Genomic DNA, 19164 nt, shown 5'->3' on the forward strand with positions numbered 1-19164 from the left:
GGTCAAAGTCAGGCCGTGGATTCGGCGAAGGTAATTTCTAGGGAATCGTTCAATCTGATGCAACAACTAGGTGTTAGACAAAGCCATACATCTCTGAAATATTTTCTTAGGCAACACAGCAATCGAATGAACAAATTCCATCGACTTAGGGTCAGGTATGAAGGTCAGACCAAGGTCAACCCAACCCCCTTTATTACTAGCATTCTTGCTGTGTGGGGTAGTTTCTGGTGCTCATTTCGAATTCATTGATAACAAAAATCACATTACACATTTTCCATGGTCTTTCTAAAGGTCGGAATAGGTTACTGATCTAAAATGGCTGGAGTCAATATTTTGTTTCAGGAACAGACTACTTGGCGTAATCTTGGCGCTTGTGTAAATGGAAAACTTAAGGTCGTCTTGTTTGATTTTGGTCACTGTGACCCTCGAAAGGTCAGATAAGGTTACAAATCTTAAATGACCATGTGAACTCCTGCTTAGAACAGGTGTTTATGTTTTGGGGGCGCTTTGGACGCCAATCTGGATTCTGACTTTGTTCGGCCTTATTTTACCCCAATGCCATGACCTAGGAACGTCAAAGTTTGACCCCGGTGAGTTCACGTGCAGGCCAACACACCCTGTGAATCTGATGTTCCTAGCTTTTTTAGTTGCTGAGATCTCATGGGGTCAAATTGACCCCCACCCGGGCGAAGGGCTCCAACCAGCCGCCCGGGCGCGTGTTAAGCGTGAGATTTCGTGTATTGAATGGAGGATGCGAGCTGAGTGTTATTTTCGGCGCAGTGCTGTGAGCTATCAATGGTTCGTGAAAAAGCATGCAAAATGACGTTCGTGCCATCGTGATCAGAACTCTGAACACGTACTATTATAGCGCGGTTCAAACCTTTGATATCGGTCCGTGGCATTCGACAATGATGAATGTGGTGCTTCGACGTTTCAGGATGGGAATGCAAGGCCTCTTCTTTCGTAAGACGATGCCACCCTGAAAAATGGCTTAAGGAAGGTCAGGTCTGCACTTTCAATCGCATTAAACTTGCGGTCGACCTGCTTAGAAGTCGACATTTCCGTCACGATGCTTGCACTCACTGCCGATTCTTAACCAATGTCAATTGCCGAGAGAAGCCCTCCTGAAGAGCGCCGAGCGGAGCGTCCTACAGCCAGAGAAGCTGATGACGATATCACACAACACGCGGCCATGACATCGAAGCCTCACGCGCCTGCTTGGCACGGCACAGCTCACAGCAGGAAGTTGGCAGCGGACAACGATCTCGGTTTGTGGCTGAGACCAGAAGTCTGCCGGTCAGGACCGCTGCTGATCAGTATTGGGTCTGTTGTGAGTTCTTCGATGTGACTTGACGCTGGGACCTGGGGTCGGGTGCCCGGGTTATGGTCCCGCGTTACTTAAGTCGCGCCCGGGGTTGGGCTTTGGAGCCGGCCCGCGGCTTATTTAGCCCTGGAGGTACTGGAGTCTGGCTTGGGGAGGGGGTCTTCGGGCTAGGGGTCCTGAGGTAAAGAATTCCGAGGCACTTCGAGTTGAGCCGGGAGAGTCCGAAGGCGTGCCGTTTGGTCCGGCTCCAGGGTTATTTCGTCCCGAGTGTTTTGGAGTCAGGCACGAAGGTTGGCTTTTGGGCCGGGTCCTAGGCCATGTAGTCCCGGAGGAGAGCCTGGAGACGCGCTCTGGGTTCGAGACCCGGGTATAGTTCTGGGGCCGGGCTCGGGTTGGTACCTGTGGCGTCCCGCAGCAGTGGCGCCGCCCTGCGGCCGTCGGTCGGCGGCCGGCGCCGGGTCGGAGGAGGCCGTTTAGTTCTGGCGCCGTGCCGGGGCTGTGTACAGCGGTGCTGGGTGGTGGACGGTGACCGGCGCAGAGATGTGGTGCTGCGTCGCGCTCCTCACGCTTCTGGCCGCCACCTCCGGTCAGTCACGCTCGCTCTCCGCCCTGATACCGAGTCTCTAGAGGTCAACGGCTCGCCGCACGGTCTCTCCTCCGTGGCCTGAGTGTCCTCGCTGTCTGTGTCGCATCGAGGTGATGTTTCGAGATGTGATGGTCTGAGAGCTAACGTCGAGGCGCTTTACGTCTGGCTGGCAGCTCCTTCCTGAGTAACCCCGCGGAGGTCCTCAGTTTTAGACTGACGGCTCAGCTGCGGTGTAACGAGCTTACCGCCGGTTGCATCGGTTTCCCCTTGGCCTGGGAACAGAGGCATTCGGTGCCGGCTAATTACAACGAAAACGCTCTCACATTAAATCAGGGTTGATTTACATGATCCCTTCGGAGTGACTGAGCCCCACCAAAAAAGTTGCGTTGCTTTCTATCTTCGCCGAGAAGATTATGTTGCCAAATAGCGGCTTTTTCAGTCGCAGCGAATCCCAAATCACCGAAATTGTGTCGATGCTGCTCCTTGTTGTCGGCCGTAGTGCTATCGTCTACAATGCTGTTATAATTGAATGAGCCACTGTCGATTGCTGGCTCCTTAAAGACCATGTCTTGGACAAAACTTGGCAGAATTACTACGAGTAAGGAGCAGCGCCTTTCAAACAGCGGCATTAACTAGATTAGGGGAATGCACAAATGTCGACTGCATTTTAACTAACAAAAGTCTACTCAGTAGAACAATATTGTTAGCAATGTCGAGCCACAGACATTCAGACTACGCTTTGGTCGTTGCTTCCGTGATTTTCCAGAAAATATCGTCCCGTCCCTTGCCAAGGATCGATGCTTGAGAAGAGCTGAGACATTCTTTGGTTTCATGTGAGGAACAGATACAACTCCTGCACATCTGCGAAGCCATGCAGGCGCGCTGTGCAAGATATAAAGCTTTTTATTTGGTGCCATCATACTTATCCAAACGTCTCAACCACGCATGGACTATGGGGTATGAGCAATGGAATCGACAGGGACAATAGATATTAGCTCCGAATCCGTGATGCTCATATGCACGCATCCTGTCGAGGATGTCTGCAGGATTTGGGATTGGGCCATTTCACGGAGTGTAACAGCACTACAAATTTTTGGTCTGCCTATTTTACACATCCACCTTCAGTTAGTTGTCGACATCTATTCGCATGCTTGTGAACGTAAGTACAACTTTGGCAAAGGACGGACACGAATTTCCCGTTGAGTGCCACCTCCCCCCCCCCCCCCCCCCCATTCCTCTCTCCTTGAATATGCCGCCGCAAACTGTTGAGACCAGCCACAAAATGTTTCTACGAGGCTACAGTGAGTGGGCTTTTTCAAAACCGTAACGAAGTTCGCCAAATGTTGTGTGGATTATGATTCTTTAAACAACTTGAATTTGAGGGCTCTTGCTATCAACAGTTTTTTAGTCACAGCAAAGGTTGTTCCAGCATAGTTAGTTGTTTGTGTTTCGACTATAGCAACCGCAATAAACCTTGAAACAGCTAAAAATGTTTGCAAACGTTTTAGTGCGATTCACGTAGTAGGCTTTGTGAGAAACGGTTACTTTCTTGTGTAAACAATGCGGCTTGGTGTTAACGTAAGTATTGTGCTGCATAGAGAAAGGTGTCTTCTTGTGCGTACGACGTCATTGGTTTGATGTTGCGATATCAGCTCGTTAAATATGCGCAAGTTATGTTGCACGTTATACGCGTTGGTACCTATTTTGATTTTTTTCGATTTCGGTTGAGTCAAACTGGCCGCAGTACCAAACAATAGTTCGCGTCTTTCCTTTGAGTTTGGAGTGAAATTCGAACGCTAAACGAAATGAACAGAGTCAACTGTCTCCTTTTGATTTGGGGTTTGTCTTGTTTTACGATGGCATGGAGAGGAATCCCGTGACTTGCAACATATGTTTTCCTCCAAGAAGGCGCGGGTGGATTTTGAGTGAACTTTTTGCATTTTGAGGCTGTGAATCTCACCAGTGGAATTTGACATAATCAGGCTGTGGTTTGCTGCGGGCATCGCTGACGACGGAGCATTGCCCGCTGAACGTAGGCACTGCGAGGATCCACAGTCCGGCTCGAGACGGGGAGAGCAGTGGGCAACATTTCACAAGTGCCGAGACACTTATGACTGACCAAGCTAAAGCACTGTTGAAACATGGAAGTGACCATGTTGGAAATAATTGTTTTAGCCAGCATAATCTGTTCGGACGCTTATTTACTGGACTCAAGGGGTTGTGTGTGTCCCCCAAACACCTCTTTCTGGGCGTCTGTGCCAACTGTAACCCATTTGGCTTACGATGCACGCAGGGCGCCCTTCTTGTCATTAAAGGAGGGATCTCTTCTCGCCGTGACCTTTCCATAAACATCTTAGCTGGAGCAGACAGGCACCTGGGCAAAACATGAGCCTGGAGCGGCGGCGTGCCGTGCCCGGGTCACGAGTTCGTGCTCCTCGCGCTCCGCAGGCACTGTCAAGGCCGCACCCGGCGCGGGGCGGTCCGCAGTCGCGGTCATACGCGGGCTCAAGTGACGTACCCCTGTGGATACCTCCCCTCCAGAGGGGGGCGGGGGCGGAAGCCCCAGCGTGCAGCTTTGCAGCGCCTCCTGAGTACACAACACATACCGCGGCAGGAGGTGGAGCGTCGCACATGCCGCGGTGCACCGCGCCCTTGGAACTGAAGAAGCCGCCCGTCTGCTCGTCTCGAGAGGCGTGGGGTCGTAGAACGCGCTGCACTTCGGCGCGGAACCGGGCGCGCTCGAATCAATGTAAATACACCGGCCTGTGTTTACCGGGCAGGCCTTGGTCGTCGCTCCGAGAGATGCTCTGGTAGGTGTCAGCATGGCACGCGGACACCTCAAAAAGGCAGCCTGCCACGGTCATGGCCTGGCCGTGACCTGAACGGGAGGCAAGTGCGGCCGATGCCTCTTCTGCAGCCGTTCGCGATCCGCCCTTCTTACGCAATGGCAGATATTCCAGTGCCGAAATGGAAGCAGGCTATGCTATTTATTTATAAAGTGTCTGACTGGAAGGTGTTGGATTTGTTGCGCTTATAAACGACCTTTCAGTGAGTTGTCATCCTGTTGAGTTTGATAAATCGTACGTGACATTACCCCCTGCTAAAACTGTACCAAAATTCGATTTACCATCGGAATCATTCCCTGTCCTTCTCTTACCATGCAGGCGGTGCCAACTGTACATTTTACGTTACGCAAATCCGCGTCGTGATATATGATTAAGCCATTACTAATGTCCACAGCTTGCGTTCACGAAGTACATGTGATGATAACCGAGCCCCGTCAGAAATATTCCAACGGTGCTGCACTTGTCCACATTCGACGAAAACGGCTTGACTGTCGATCACGCGTATAGGCCATGAGACAATGGTGCACTGCTGACCGCATCTGAGGCCGCGCGACTTGGCTGGAATATTTCCCGCTTACTACCGAGATTTCGGCGAGCTTTTTGCGGGCTGGCTTTGCTCGCTCGCCGGCCAGCTGCTACATCCGGCGCGGTTCGCTGTTTGCTTATCTCTGCGCGGTTCTCACAGTGCCGGCCCGCTGGGGCACCGGTCCGCCCGCCCCGCCCGGCGCGGCTGGAGCACACGCGCGCCCTGCGCCCGGCGCGACCGGACGGCCGCCCGCCCCGACCGGCGCGGTTGGAACACACGCGCGCCCGGCGCCCGGCGCGACCGGACGGTCGTCGCGCCACCGGCTTTCACGCCCCTGCAGGCTTCGCTGTCTGATCCCAAACTGCAAATAGCTGTTCCGTATTTGCGCCACCTTGGCCGCTAATTCATTTAATTGAAAGACGCTCGTAAATTGATCGTCGTAATTTGTCTGACTTGCACCAAGAGTTCCGTAGACGGCACTGGTCGTAGTCCGCGTGCCTCGGTGGGTGTATTTTAATGTCTATTATCGTCTCGCTGTTCTAAGAAGCGTTCTGCGGAGCAGTTTCAGAGCGCGCTCCGGGTAAATGCACAGCTCACCCACACTCTGCTGGCAATCACGTCTTTGTCGTGGCGAGAGCTGTGGCACGCACGTTTGGAAGTGTTCGTTTAATGGCGGGGCGTGCGCATGCAGATCCAGTGCGAATATTTGTTAGGCTAATGTCTATCTGAATGGCCGGGGGAGCGTGAGCCATAAAGTGACTGGACTAGTGTGGAATGAACCGCATGCTTAGAAAATTACTGAAAACGCCCAACATATATCACATCAGTGGTAGATCGCTCTGCATACCTTCCACGGACTAAAAAGTGAGGAGAACCAGGTTCTTTCTTTCGCAGCAATGTAGGTGCTATGTCAGGCCCGTGACAGGGCAAAGCTGCACACATGCTTAACGCCATGTATGTGTAGCTTGGCTGGCAACTGAGGTGGGAGCGGAAACCAGGCTCGACAGTCTCGGACTGATCACCCCAATTTGTCAGCAACAGCTGCCATTATAGACCGCCCCTGCCGTCAGTATTTGCAGATCACTTATTTTGCGTCATCCTAACCAGCCACACCGTCAACCACGAGTTACGTTAGATACGGCAAAGTTGCACATTCTAACTGACCATCGGATGACATTATATGACTATGTCTTTGAATTTACTGTCGAAAAATGCGGGTAGCATGTTTTGTTACGCTTATTTCGCTTAAGTGTTCAACATACTTAATCTGTATTACGTAGTCGTCATCAACAAATGCGTGACCACTGTAACCCACTCGGCTCTGACGTCGCTTCGATTTGAGCTGCAGAACTGCTCCCTCTCACCTGCGCCCATGGCTTGATGGCCTTAGAACGGATCGAGGACGATCAAACCTTTTTCGGCATAAAAACCTGAGCCGTTACGCGCGCGCGCATGTGAAAGCGCCACCATCAAGTGGTTTTTGTCCCTCATCTGAGCGAATCACGCGCCCCTCAGGGCACAGGTGTCCGCTCGAAGGGTCCGAGCTCCTCGCGCCTCCCGTGGCAGGCAGAACAAAAGGGCAGCATGCCGTTCATGCTTCACTCTGTCGCCACCACCCAGGTGCGCTCCTCGCCCGATAACAGCTGATACGTATGCAGCGCACGCAGTGGCCCTGTCCAAAAACGCGCGTAACTCCCAGCAAAAACGGCCTGCGCTAGGGCCCCCGAGGAGGCACGGACAATATGGTTGTTGTACTGGCCGAGCTCAACCTCAGGGGGTCAGGCTCGGTGCACGGAACAGCGAAGGGTGCGGCGCAACGAGCGGCGGGGGGCCAAACACAGCGCACCGGCGTTGGCCAGTCCCTCGGCGGGTTGAAACGGTGGAGAATTTTGGTGCGACGGACGACGAGCGTTTGTGTTCTGTGCGAGGTGCGAGACTTTTGTGACTCCGTGCGAGGTGCGAGGAGTCTGCGGTACCGTGCGAGGTGAGCGGCGTTTGTGATCCCCGTGCGAGGTGCGAGGATTTTGTGATCCCGCGCGGCCGCCGCTGATCGATGACCTGTGAGCATTGTGTGACGTGAGGGAACTCCACCACCTATGGCTGGTAGAACAACTATCGAATTGTACCGAACTCAAAGAATGTCACCTACGAAAACGTCGCTCCATCTTTAGGTTTAGTCAGGACATCTGCCTTTTCAGAGTATTATGGCGCTCAAAGCACAAACTAAGGCAATGTACCCTTATAGTCTGGTGGATTTTTCGTTGAAAAAGTGAAATTTGACCTCGAAATATATCACAGCACGAGCAAAGGTTAACAAATGATACAATAGACAATAAAGCGATCTTTAACTCTGGGTAAGACCTGTGAGTATTACCCAGATTATATTATAATACTAATATTATTATTATTACTGTCTGTAATAATCCGCAATAGTGGGCTTCCCAGCCTGGTAGCTTCCAATGCCCCACTTGCTGACGTGCTTCCAAACCATGAGCCGCTGCATTTGGCTTCAAAAGGTTGCGCCTTATCTGTTCATATCAATTTATCAATGTAGCAGGTGACATTCAAAGAAGTCCTTTACTTCTATACCTCTACAAAAGCATTATTTGCGGTCAAGATCACGGAGAATGAAGCATTGGCTGTGTTTTGAACGGTGAACGCACGGCACGCATACAGTGTTACTACACCACTATATCAAATGCTTTCTCCATCTTACAGACGGACGGCTCTTCTATTCAAGTAATCTAAGGCACGTGTTCGTTTTTGCTGCCTGATTGATGATATCTTAACTTCTGTTGTGTGAAAGAAAATCCACCTTTTGTATACTGAAAGCCCAATGGAAGAGAACTCGGCATTGGCTAGAACTAAACAGTCGTTTTATTTCCATTCTGGCGCGTGAAGAATGATTGTTATTTATAAGCGCTACGCACGCGCGGTCCCAGGTCCTGTGACCGTGTATGGCAGACGTGTCCTGGTTAGTTTACCGTAACCATAAGCCACGCCTCGTCTGCAGCCACTTCGCCTTGTCCATTTATAGGGAGACTGGTGGTATGGCACCAGAAAATATTTGAAGGTTGCAATGGTACAGGTGATGATCGCATCGGGTTAACCATGCTGGACGCACTTGGCTTAGCTGTTTGGTCTTATTGGTCCCTATCGTTCATGTGGTTATTTTGCAAACTGTCGTGTAACATACTCCTCCTAATTATCTTCGTTCGCCTCCCTTATGGCGTGCACAACGCTTCATATTTCGTCGCACATTCCGTGGGGTATTTAATTATACGCGGCAGCCAGCCCCGCAGCGTCAGCCCGCAGGTGACTTGAGACGTACGAGCAAGGGATACGCGCTGAGTACATTAGCTACGCTAAGCAGTGCCGTGGCTGCTCGCCCATGGTTGCGTGACGTCATCTCTTGATGAAAATGTGCTTAGCACATGTCGAGGAGTCCTTCTAGCCGCCTAACTTGTACCGTCTGCATCTGCCGGGGCGGCAGGGCCGAGTTGGAGCTGAGCTGGCACCCGCGTGGTGAGCTGACGCCGCCGAGCGGCGGACGGCCAGCAACAGAACGTTTACAATGTTTTCGAGCTTCGATGCCACGGCTCGATCTCCAGTCATGTTTCGATAGGAGCGGCATTGCCACTGGTAGTCGGTGAGTGCTGGAGCTGATCGGCGACCTCTGTCCAAGCTATGGAGGAGCTGCAGCCGGACTTAGCCAGACGGTGGTCGGGTGACGTCACTCTCCATCTGTTAGCGGTGAAAGTTCACCAAACATTTTACAACCGTTTTGGAATTTTTGTTGCACTTAAACCGTTACCTGCCCTCCATTTCTTACCGATTTTTCGGCGTTTGGCACGACACGTACAGTTAGAGATTTCTGCGGTCAGTGCACAACATTGACTCCTTACAAAGCTTTCCTCGCCGGTTTCCTTTCAAAGCGGTCGATAGGACGATGCGAAAAAAGTGACATGCGATCGCTGCTTGCAACGGCTCAGCGTGTTTATTGTTCTGGCGAAAGGGTTCTGTGAAGCACGGACAAACCGTCGTCGGTAGCCAGAGCGGGTGCCGTAAACGTTAGGAGAACATCCGCTGTCAATAAACTGACCGCCTTCAGCTGTCCAAAGTGCAGTCTTCTCCGTCAGATATTAAGTCGTGATGATCCAAGCATCCTGCACCGGGTCCTGTCCCAGCCGTCCAGAGGTTCTGACGTGGCTTGATGTGACGTTTTGGCGGTCCTGATGCGGCTTGATGTGACGTTTTGACGGTCCTGATGCGGCTTGATGTGACGTTTTGACGGTCCCGATGCGGCTTGATGTGACGTTTTGGTGGTCTTGGTGTGGCTTGATGTGACGTTTTGGCGGTCCTGGTGGGGCTCGATGTGACGCTTTGACGGTCCTGGCGTGGCTTGAGGTGACGCTTTGATGATCTTGGTGTGGCTTGAGGTTACGCTCTGTCGGTCCTGGTGTGACTTGATGTGACGTTGTGACGGTTCCGATATCCTGCACCGGGGTCCTGTTTTGTCCAGGGATCGGCCGCTCACCTTAGCATGGGGCGGTGTATCTGCATGCAAATCTGAATACTGGACGTGGATGTAAACACGTGACACGAGGCTCGAGGTGATCGCCACATGAGCGCCATCAAATATTTATGCCGCCGAGCAAAAACCGACCTCCATTCGACATGGATTGAAGACTTGGTGACAAGATCTCACGATGTCCTGTTGGTACACGGAGCCTGTCGCCGCCACGAGCCGGCAGATAGCAAACGTTGCAGTCGCTGTGTTTGATGGTGCACTACCTAGCAGTTGACAGGCAGGCCACAAATCAAAACGGCCACATTGCATTCAGGGGTAGGCTACGGAGCGAGCGCACCGCCCGCCGTGTCTCTCGCAAGGCCTGCTGCATGACGCATTGATGCGATGATCGGACAACCAGAGCTGCCTCCCCGACTGGGTACCTTGCTCCATCAGGCATGAGTTCCTGCCAGGAATGCAATGCCAGCGACCGAGTCATCTGAAATGGATGACGGAGGAATGGAGGTGCGCCTCCCCCGTCACCGGTGGTGCGGTCGGGTCGGGTCGGGACGGGCGTGGACCGAGCCGCCATTGTTAGGGAGCCGTCAGTGGCCGCGCCTGGGTGATCACTCGTCACTCCCATGGGCCTGATGGGCTGGGCTGGCCCGTCTGTGGAGCCTCCCACACCGGGTAGGTAGAGCAGCGGCCTGCGGCGGCGGCGGTGGGCCGGTCAAAGGGCGCGGGGTGGGGCCGGCGGGCGTTGGGCAGTGGTACCGGAGCCGCGCCGACAGCGCCAGCGTGAGAGGGGTGCGGCGTTGGCAGGCCTCCAGCACGGCCAGACGGCGCTCCGTCGCCGCCGACGGTGCCGACGCGGCTGAAGTGGCCCGGCTGGCCACGCGCCGGCGAGGGGGGCCACCAGTGCCGGGTGGCCGGACCGGGAAGAACCCACCTGCGACAGCAGCTCGGCGTCCGAGGTACCGGTGCGGTCAGCAGCCGCCGCAGCTCGGCTTGGCGTGGAGCCGGTGTGCCGAGGACGACGCGCCGCTGCGCCAGGCCGTATAAACGGCCCACAACAGGCTGTCGGCCTACCGTCTAGTCCTGTTTATACTACCGACCGAATCAGCCCACGAGCGTCGCCCCCGCAGCTCTTGCGCCTTTGACTGCCGACATTCCCGGCGGCGCCAGATGACGTCTGCAGCGGCGAACAGCGTTGTCTGGCGTGCTGCCGGCCGCTGCCCGGGCTAGCGGGGCGAGCTCAGGGCGCGCGCCGCCGCCGCTGACCCAATTATGACCCGGCATACAGCAGGAGCCGATCGCACGGCGCGCGCGAGCCGGGACGAGGCCAGGCGGCTGCCTCAGCGTCTCACGCCCGCTGAAGGGCGTGGCTTCTGCACAGGCTGTGGGGTCCCTGTCAAACGCAAATGAAGACAGACTCGCTTTGGTTCGGGCGTGCCAAAGACGCCACAGGTTGGCGACGTGCAATATGATGAGTCAGGATAATTAATCTCCGTCATCCCGGACTTTGTTGAACTGTCTTGTATGACTAAGAAGTGCTAATACAGGTGCTACATATTGTTTGGAAATGACTGACTGATGACTGACTGATGGAGTAAATGCAGTCAGCATAGGATTTGGCACATTTCACACTAAACCAAATACTTCCAAACAGCATCATTTACTTCATAACAGCATCTATCAAGGCATGGTTTCCTCGGTCTGGCATCTTATTTCTTTACAACGTATATCATCAGAGGCTTCGACTGCGCTCACCTGGCATCGCTGTTCGGTCTGGCAACACCCGCCCAGCGCTCTCGGCACACCGGCCTCTTCCACGAGCCATTTGCAAGGCTCAATGCTGATAAAAATGGATTAGTCACACGTCTGCCCGTTGCCTGCAATCGTTTTCTACAGCATTTTCCCCAACTGACTTCTTTAAGTAAACAAAATCATTCGGATCTGATTTGCTTTGGTTCGCCGGCACTGGTGAAGCATTCTTTTGATGACCGCTGTGTCTGAGTGTGTAAGGTGGCTGTCTAATGTGTATGTGTGTTTGTTTGGGTTTATTGTTTGTGTGTGTAGCTTGTATTTTTTTGTTTCTAAAACTGCATTGCTTCCGCAGTTGGGCTTTTGCCTGTGGACTGCTTATGCTCTAGATAAGCAAATAAACAAACAAATAAACAGTGCTGGCTGTGATGATGTTCGTCTGGAGGTCAACATTGACATTGCTTGCCTGATATCTATTGTTTTCCACGTGGGATTCGCGAATATTTTCATTGATATCAAAAGTCGCGAAACCCCGATCTTGGTGCAGGTACAAAACAGTATGATAATCGCCCAATGGCGTGCTCTTCTGCGCCCAGACGTCGCCAGAGATTTTGTGACCACGCTTTTCCAAACCCTGCGTTACTCTGAAGACCGGACTGAAGCTCCATCCTTCAAAGCAGTGAGTGATGGGCCCGGGCTTAGGTGCAAAGGTTCGCCGCGTCCAGTCGAGGGTTTTGAAGGTTTGCTGTGTCCAGCTAGCGCGGGTGCCAATTTACTGTGACCAGTCAATACAGGTGGTGGTTCACCGTAAGCAACGAGTACCTGTGATAATGCGCTGGGTCCAGTCAGGTACTGCCGTAACATGCTGTGCCCAGTCAGTGCCTGTGGGAGTTACCTGTTTTTACGAACAGGGACAGAAATTTTCTGGTTTTTTTTAGGCGTAACCCCATTTTTCGTGTCGCAAATTGGTACGCATCTCAACTTATTTAATACAGCTCGTTTCCCAAAAAAATAAACATTCTGGAACGTAAGTAAGTTATTGATAGAGCACAGAATAAAACTGTGCCTTCCTTCTGATCCCAAGATCCTTCTGAAAATGACGCTTCTGAAGTTCACTCTGTCCAGTCAGCTCTTGCGGGGGTTCACTGTGTACAGTGAGGGCCTGTGGGACTTCACGGTGTCCAGTCAGCGCCTGCGAGAGTTACCAGTGGAGTCCATGTCGAGCTCGCTGTACTCGGTTATTGCCTGTGAGAGCTAACCCTGCCTGGCTAGGACGAGTATTTCTCTAAACAAGACGGCGACATCCCCGGCACACATGACGCCTGTCAAAACACGGGGGTCATACCGGGCTTTCACCCGCCGGGCGCCTGGGCTCAGTCGGACAACACGTGTTCCACGAATGGTGGACAGTTGCTGACAGAGGGGCGTCGGGAGCGGTCCGAAGACTCCCCGCCGCGGTGGAGGTCGGGGGCACTGCGGGGGAGCTCGAAGGTCACTTCCAGTCGGCAATGAATAGCGCTGTTGTCTGACTGTCCTCCCGCCTGTTGCGAGGAACAACGTTCGACTTTTTCGTTTGGCCACCCTTTGATTGCGTGCCAGTGGCAACGTCTGGATGGCGCCCTCCCAGAGCTATGTGATCATCGGATTATCGCAAATTGGTCCGGGAGGCGTCTTGGAATGCTCACTCGTTTCTGTAGTAATACGTGTCCGACCAAGCGAGCCATTCTCAGACTCCTGCCATGTTCTGGCACTGACGCAGCATGGCCGCTCCTCATTCCTCTCTTTCCAGCCTCAGGTTGCCGGACTGTCCTCGTTTCCCGCCCGCCGTACTCTGACCATGGCATGGTCACTACAAGAGAACCTCCCCGGTTGGTAAACCCGTGGGTGCATATGAAATGGGTAACGGGTTGGCTCAAGTACAGATTTGTGAAGATGATGGGTTTGGTTACGGGTATGGGTAAGACGCTCACTAAAGTTCGGGTTGATCCTTCAGGAACTACTACGAATTACTGCTGTCTGCACTTGTTTTGCTCATAATTTCTTTGATTTCACAATTTTGCAATTTTGCATAAAAAGCAAGTTTGTGTTTAAATCGATCCTATCTTCTTCTATAATTTAGGATCAATGTCCTAGCGCAGTGCAAACAGCTGGGCTCAACTGATTTGAATTAGGTACACCTGTACTAGTTATAACAATGCCCACATAGATATGGGCTTTTAGTTATCCCCATAGGCAGCGGGTGGATTGGGTGAACAAACATCACCCGTGCGTGTGGTTCTCTGGTGCCTACTCTTCGCTCACCAGCCAGCGGCTGCAGTGCGCCTCTTTCCTCGCCTGCCGTCCTCTGTTCACAGCCCGCTCCATTCCCGGTATACTGTCCTCTGGGGGCGGCGCTGTCCTCACTCCTCGCCTGCCGTCCTCTGTTCACAGCCCGCTCCATTCCCGGTATACTGTCCTCTGGGGGCGGCGCTGTCCTCACTCCTCGCCTGCCGTCCTCTGTTCACAGCCCGCTCCATTCCCGGTATACTGTCCTCTGGATGGCTGCGCTGTCCTCACTCCTCGCCCGCCCAGGGTTCTCTGACCGCCGCCACCGCCTGCGCAGCGGTGCCGGCGGCGACGCGGTCGGATGACAGGCCGCCGCCTGCTGACTGGAGGAGGCGGGACGAGTGGGGCGCTATTTCGGCGGCCCAGCTGGAGCGGCCACCTTATCTGCGATGTAAGCCCTCACAGTAATCCGGCCGGGGGCTGTCCGGAGGAGGGCCGGCAAAAACAGCGGCGGGTCTCGTCGCTGTATCTTGACAGACGCATCTGGGCGGCTGGCTGGTGGTGCCGCGGGCTGGAGCCAGCTGGAGGTCGGCCCGGGTCCGGACCGGTACGCTCCACCGTCGGCGCCGAGCCCGGCCGCTGGTCGGAACCCCAGCCCTCCTCCCTGTTACCGAGTCGAGCCGCTGGTCGGGACCCCAGCTGTCCTCCTTGTCACCTGGTCCGGCCGCTGGTCGGGACCCCAGCTCTCCTCCCTGTCACCGGGTCCGGCTGCTGGTCGGGACCCCAACTCTCCTCCCTGTCACCGGGTCCGGCCGCTGGTCGGTACCCAGCTCCCATCCTTGTCACCGGGTCCGGCCGCTGGTCGCGGCCCGAGCCGAGATCCTCCTTGTTACCGGGTCCGGCCGCTGGTCGCAGTCCGAGTCGAGATCCTCCCTGTCGCCGAGAGTTATGGGTACCGTGAATCACAGCGGAGAGGCGTCAATATTGATGATCTGAAGCCACACAGGGCGCTGTAATCATTATGACGGGACTATTTGTAGGGCAGACCGATGCGAATCCATATCACCGCGTACCTGGCCGCCGTCATCCGCGTCAGTGAACCACAGACCGTGTCAGATACTCTGGTGGAGTCCAGTCGAGCATGAGGCTCTGGGTTCCAACACTGGCGTCAAAACACATATAAGCCTGAACAAGGATCTGAGGTCATGTGAAGGCACATATTGGTGGATAATGCGGCGTGACATACGTGGCGACGGCTACATGAGGCTTACGAGAACTCGTAGCATCGCATAATCTAAGCATGTTCATCGAAGCGGTTTGATTACACCCATTTTCTTTACCGTTCTCCCCCTGTTAACTAACACGCACGAATTGTTATGCAATGGCAGTTTGAAGTTGCATTCACAAGCCACAACTTTCAACAAAAGTTATGACGCGGAACCCCGCACGAAAGCTGCACTCCTAATTTGCCCCGTGTTTGTTGCACGCATAAATGTGGCCCGTGTTTTGTGCACTTCTATACGTGTCCCCTGCTTGCTGCACTCCTAGACGTGTGCCGTGCTTGCTGCACTCCTAGACGAGTGCCGTGCTTGCTGCAATCCTAGACGTGTGCCGTGCTTGCTGCACTCCTAGACGTGTGCCGTGCTTGCTGCACTCCTAGACGTGTGCCGTGCCTGCTGCACTCCTAGACGTGTGCCGTGCTTGCTGCACCCCCAGGCGTGTTCCGCGTTTGCTGCACCGCAAGACGGCCCATGTTTGTTTTCCTTGGTGCTTTATCCGCAGCTGGTTGACATTAGTAGCGGAATCACGAGTTCACGGAGCTCCAATATCCGCCAGTTCTGTTGTCTCGTCTCTAGCAGTGAGGCTGTTATCACTTCCTCCGTCACTCCGCCTGACCTTGGTCTGGCATTCGTCTCCTCGGAGGGTGACAACATAACGGTGCCTCGTGAAGTGACGTCCGTGTCTCGGCACGCCCCTGCGCTGCTCTTTTCGTTTGACTGTTTCGTGGTCTGCACCACCTGTTGCTCGGATGGTGCAAACGAAAGGCCGGCTGAGGTGCCTGAGAGAATCGTGGCGGTACTCACGATATTCAGTCCAATTTCACCCTGCGGCGTGCACCGTGCGGCGTAAAATATTATTCGGGTGCGACGACTAGGCAGCAAAAACGAGGACTTGGCCTGAGGAGGTGGCCTTTGTCCGTCAGGGCTATGTCGTGGTTGAGTTAGGTCCCGGTCATGAACCAGCCCGGTGCGGGGCCGGGCGTCTGATTTGAGCCATTCAGACCCGGTGGAGGCATTCGACCTCGTGATTCAGCCGACGTCGGGCCTGGTTTTTATGCGTCATGCCCAGACAAACTGTCAAATCGGCCGGTGATGCGTCTGAGGTGCCACTTCTTTTGAGGGCAGCCGACAGTAAACTAAGCGATTTACATTTCCGGGCTCCGGTCAAATTACGGGAAATGACGTGGCACGCGGGCTGACAGCGAACGACCGCCACTCGCCGAGGGCTGCGCTGGACGGGGGTCGTGGCTAGGGAACACGGGAGCACGGGAACACGGGCCGTGACGAGGAACACGTCTGCACCGCGGCTGTCCAGTTCCCATGTTCATAATGATAGTGGCTGGGGCTAAGCGCTGTCGCCAACATGTCAGCTACTGTGGCGCTGTTGCCAACATGTCAGCTTACTGTGGCGCTGTCGGCAATATGTTTGGCAGGGCTGCCGCACGTGGCGCGCGACACGTGCGGCACCCCCTCCGAGCAGTTGACGGTGACCAGATGCACCACCCTACCATCATGAGGACGATTTAGGACGACTGAGACGATTCCGGTTCGTTTGTTGCGGAGTGCCGCGACTGTGCAGCGATGCTGCTGACGTCCGGAGGGGTAATACGACATGCACGTCGCCACAAATCAGTTCGCTCCTCTCTCCATCAGAGTTGGCTCTTGACCCAAGTGACTGAGGTGCCGGGAGGCTGGTGCCGACATAATGTTTTGCGGTATGTTTCAAACAGCTTGCGCCAGTGGCCTTAAATCACGAGCATTCCTCAAGTCACGCTTGTCGTTTTATGTTCCCTGTACGACCACGCAAGAACGGCAATCTCAGATCAACGAACATTTAGCCGAACAGGTCTCGAGTGGACCTTTTCCTTGCCGTTCAGAGATACACGACATCCCCGTGTCAGGTAGACACTTAGAAAACTTGCCAACTGGCTTCATCGCATGGCCGATCGAAGTAAGGCGTACGTTCTTAGAACCGTGCCCATTGCCATCAGATATTGCAAAGTCATCTCTTCTCACACCTCACCCACGGTAGTTACAGTGTCTTCTTGTACAATGACTGAAAAGCTGCATTATGTTGCTCCACCATTGCATCATGCTGCGAGGCTCCAGTAAAACAGCACACTGAAAAGTAGTTTCGTTTTCTCGCACCCTTGGCCTGTTTCGGTCCGCGAACTCTGTCGCTCCGACTCCGCCCCGTCTTGCCCAAACACAGCCCCATGTCGGGCTAGCCCTCAGACTGCCGGTTGCCACATCAGATGTGTGCCTGGCACGTGGCCCGACGCCATGGCATCCGCTACGGTTTGTACATAGCTTGGCCAGTTCGCATGTCCCGTCCCGTCAGGAGCCAGCACGATCGCGAGGTTTTTGTCGCGCCGAAGCTGACCTTGACAGGGATGGCAGCTGTTTTGCAGGAGTCATGAGCTGCTTTTGTCCCCCTTGACCCAAGGCTTCCGATGTGCATGACAAGTGTGTTTGCAACATTGCAAGATCTAGCTGTTTTTATTTTCCTGTGCTGCTCTTATCTGTGTGTGAGGACCTTCGATTTCTGAGCTGAAATACAATGTACTGAAATGCCCTTTTCGAGATTTTAACGGTATACTTGAATTCGGGCAATACAACGCGAAAATCAGGCACGACGAATTGCTTTTGAATATGGAACACGTGTCACACCTATCATGCGAAATGTTTGACACCTAGGTAAGCACCATAAAGCACGCGTCTGAAGGCAGTTCGGTGTGGCATAATTTTGTTTAGACCGATATCAAAACTCTCCGAAGCAGCTCCCTCAAATTTGGGTCCAGGTAAATAATGAACGTAAGAAACACAAAAACCGAGGTATATGATGTGAATAGGCCTGCCTAAGCATAACATCTATACCAAGAACACATCAAACTTAAGCGTATGGGGTGCATTATAAAGAAAGAAGCAGTAGGGTGTTCAAGGGATGGACCCTGAGTCAAACTTTGACATGCATTGAAATCTATGTAAATAATTGTCAAAAGTGAAATCATCGGCGTCGGCGGCGAGCTCATAAAATAAATAAAAAGGAGCAAAAATGAAGCAAAAATAGTTCCCCGGTATATAGATTTGTATTCAGTTAAGATCTACAGCGACCCCGTCGCCTTCAACTTTGGGATGAAAGTAGTTAAAATCTGGGGATGTATGCGCCCTCGGTGCATTTCTTATCGCTCGACCTGCTTAGCTTCCCCAATTTATTTGGCGAAACCACACTCCTGTGTGCCCCAGTTGTGAAACTTACACATGCCCAAGCAATGGCGCGCCTCGACACGGCCCGACTTTCCTCAGGCACCCGTCCATACGGCGGGTGAGGTCAACAGTGGACCAATCAGCTGTCCGCTAGTCGACGGTGGACCAGTCAGCTGGCCGCTGTCTGAACTGATGGCAGGTCGTTAGAGCTGGGGCGGACGCGGGGTGCGCCGTATCCCGTCCGTCTGCGGCGGATCTCCCGAGGGACGGGGCCCGCGTCACCCAATTAATTACCAGCGCGAGCCGTCGGCGTCAATCGACAGCAGCCACCACGGGCCGCACCCCGCCGCTGAGGCTCCGACAGACCTGACCCACCGTTGGAGCATCGGGTCTGTTTACCAGACCGCTGCCGGTGCGGTGGGCTCCGTTGTCAGGCCTGATGCCGGGACAGCGGGGCGGGTGCCACTGCCAGGACAGCGGGGTATGTCTACACTGCCGGGATAGCGGAGTATGTCTTTACCACCGGGACAGCGGGGTATGTCTATGCGGACAGCGGGTATGTCTATGCTACCGGGACAGCGGGGATATGTCTATAGCTACCGGGACAGCGGGATATGTCTATACTACCGGGACAGCGGGGTATGTCTATACTACCGGGACAGCGGAACATGTCTGCACTACCGGGACAGCGGGGAATGTCTATGCTACCGGGACAGCGGGATATGTCTATACTACCGGGACAGCGGGGTATAGTCTATACCGCCGAGTCAGCGGGACATGTCTGCACTGCCGGGCCAGCGGGGTGTGTCTACACTGCCGGGACAGCGGGGTGTGTCTACGCTGCCGGGACATCGGG

At 54.0% G+C, this 19164-nt stretch overlaps 1 protein-coding gene across 1 annotated transcript in view; it reads left to right on the forward strand.

Annotated features, from left to right (window-relative positions):
* The first annotated feature begins 1814 nt into the window (after positions 1-1814).
* The window catches only part of LOC119094266 (hemicentin-2-like), a 43746-nt gene continuing 26396 nt past the window's right edge, over positions 1815-19164 (forward strand). Inside the window, exon 1 of the mRNA XM_037217340.1 lies at positions 1815-1910. Coding sequence (XP_037073235.1) covers positions 1865-1910 — 46 coding nt within the window. The 5' untranslated portion in view covers positions 1815-1864. The remainder of the gene's footprint in view (positions 1911-19164) is intronic.

Source organism: Pollicipes pollicipes, unplaced genomic scaffold (assembly GCF_011947565.3).
Source record: "Pollicipes pollicipes isolate AB1234 unplaced genomic scaffold, Ppol_2.1 Scaffold_4002;HRSCAF=4701_pilon_pilon_pilon, whole genome shotgun sequence".
NCBI lineage: Eukaryota > Metazoa > Arthropoda > Thecostraca > Pollicipedomorpha > Pollicipedidae > Pollicipes > Pollicipes pollicipes.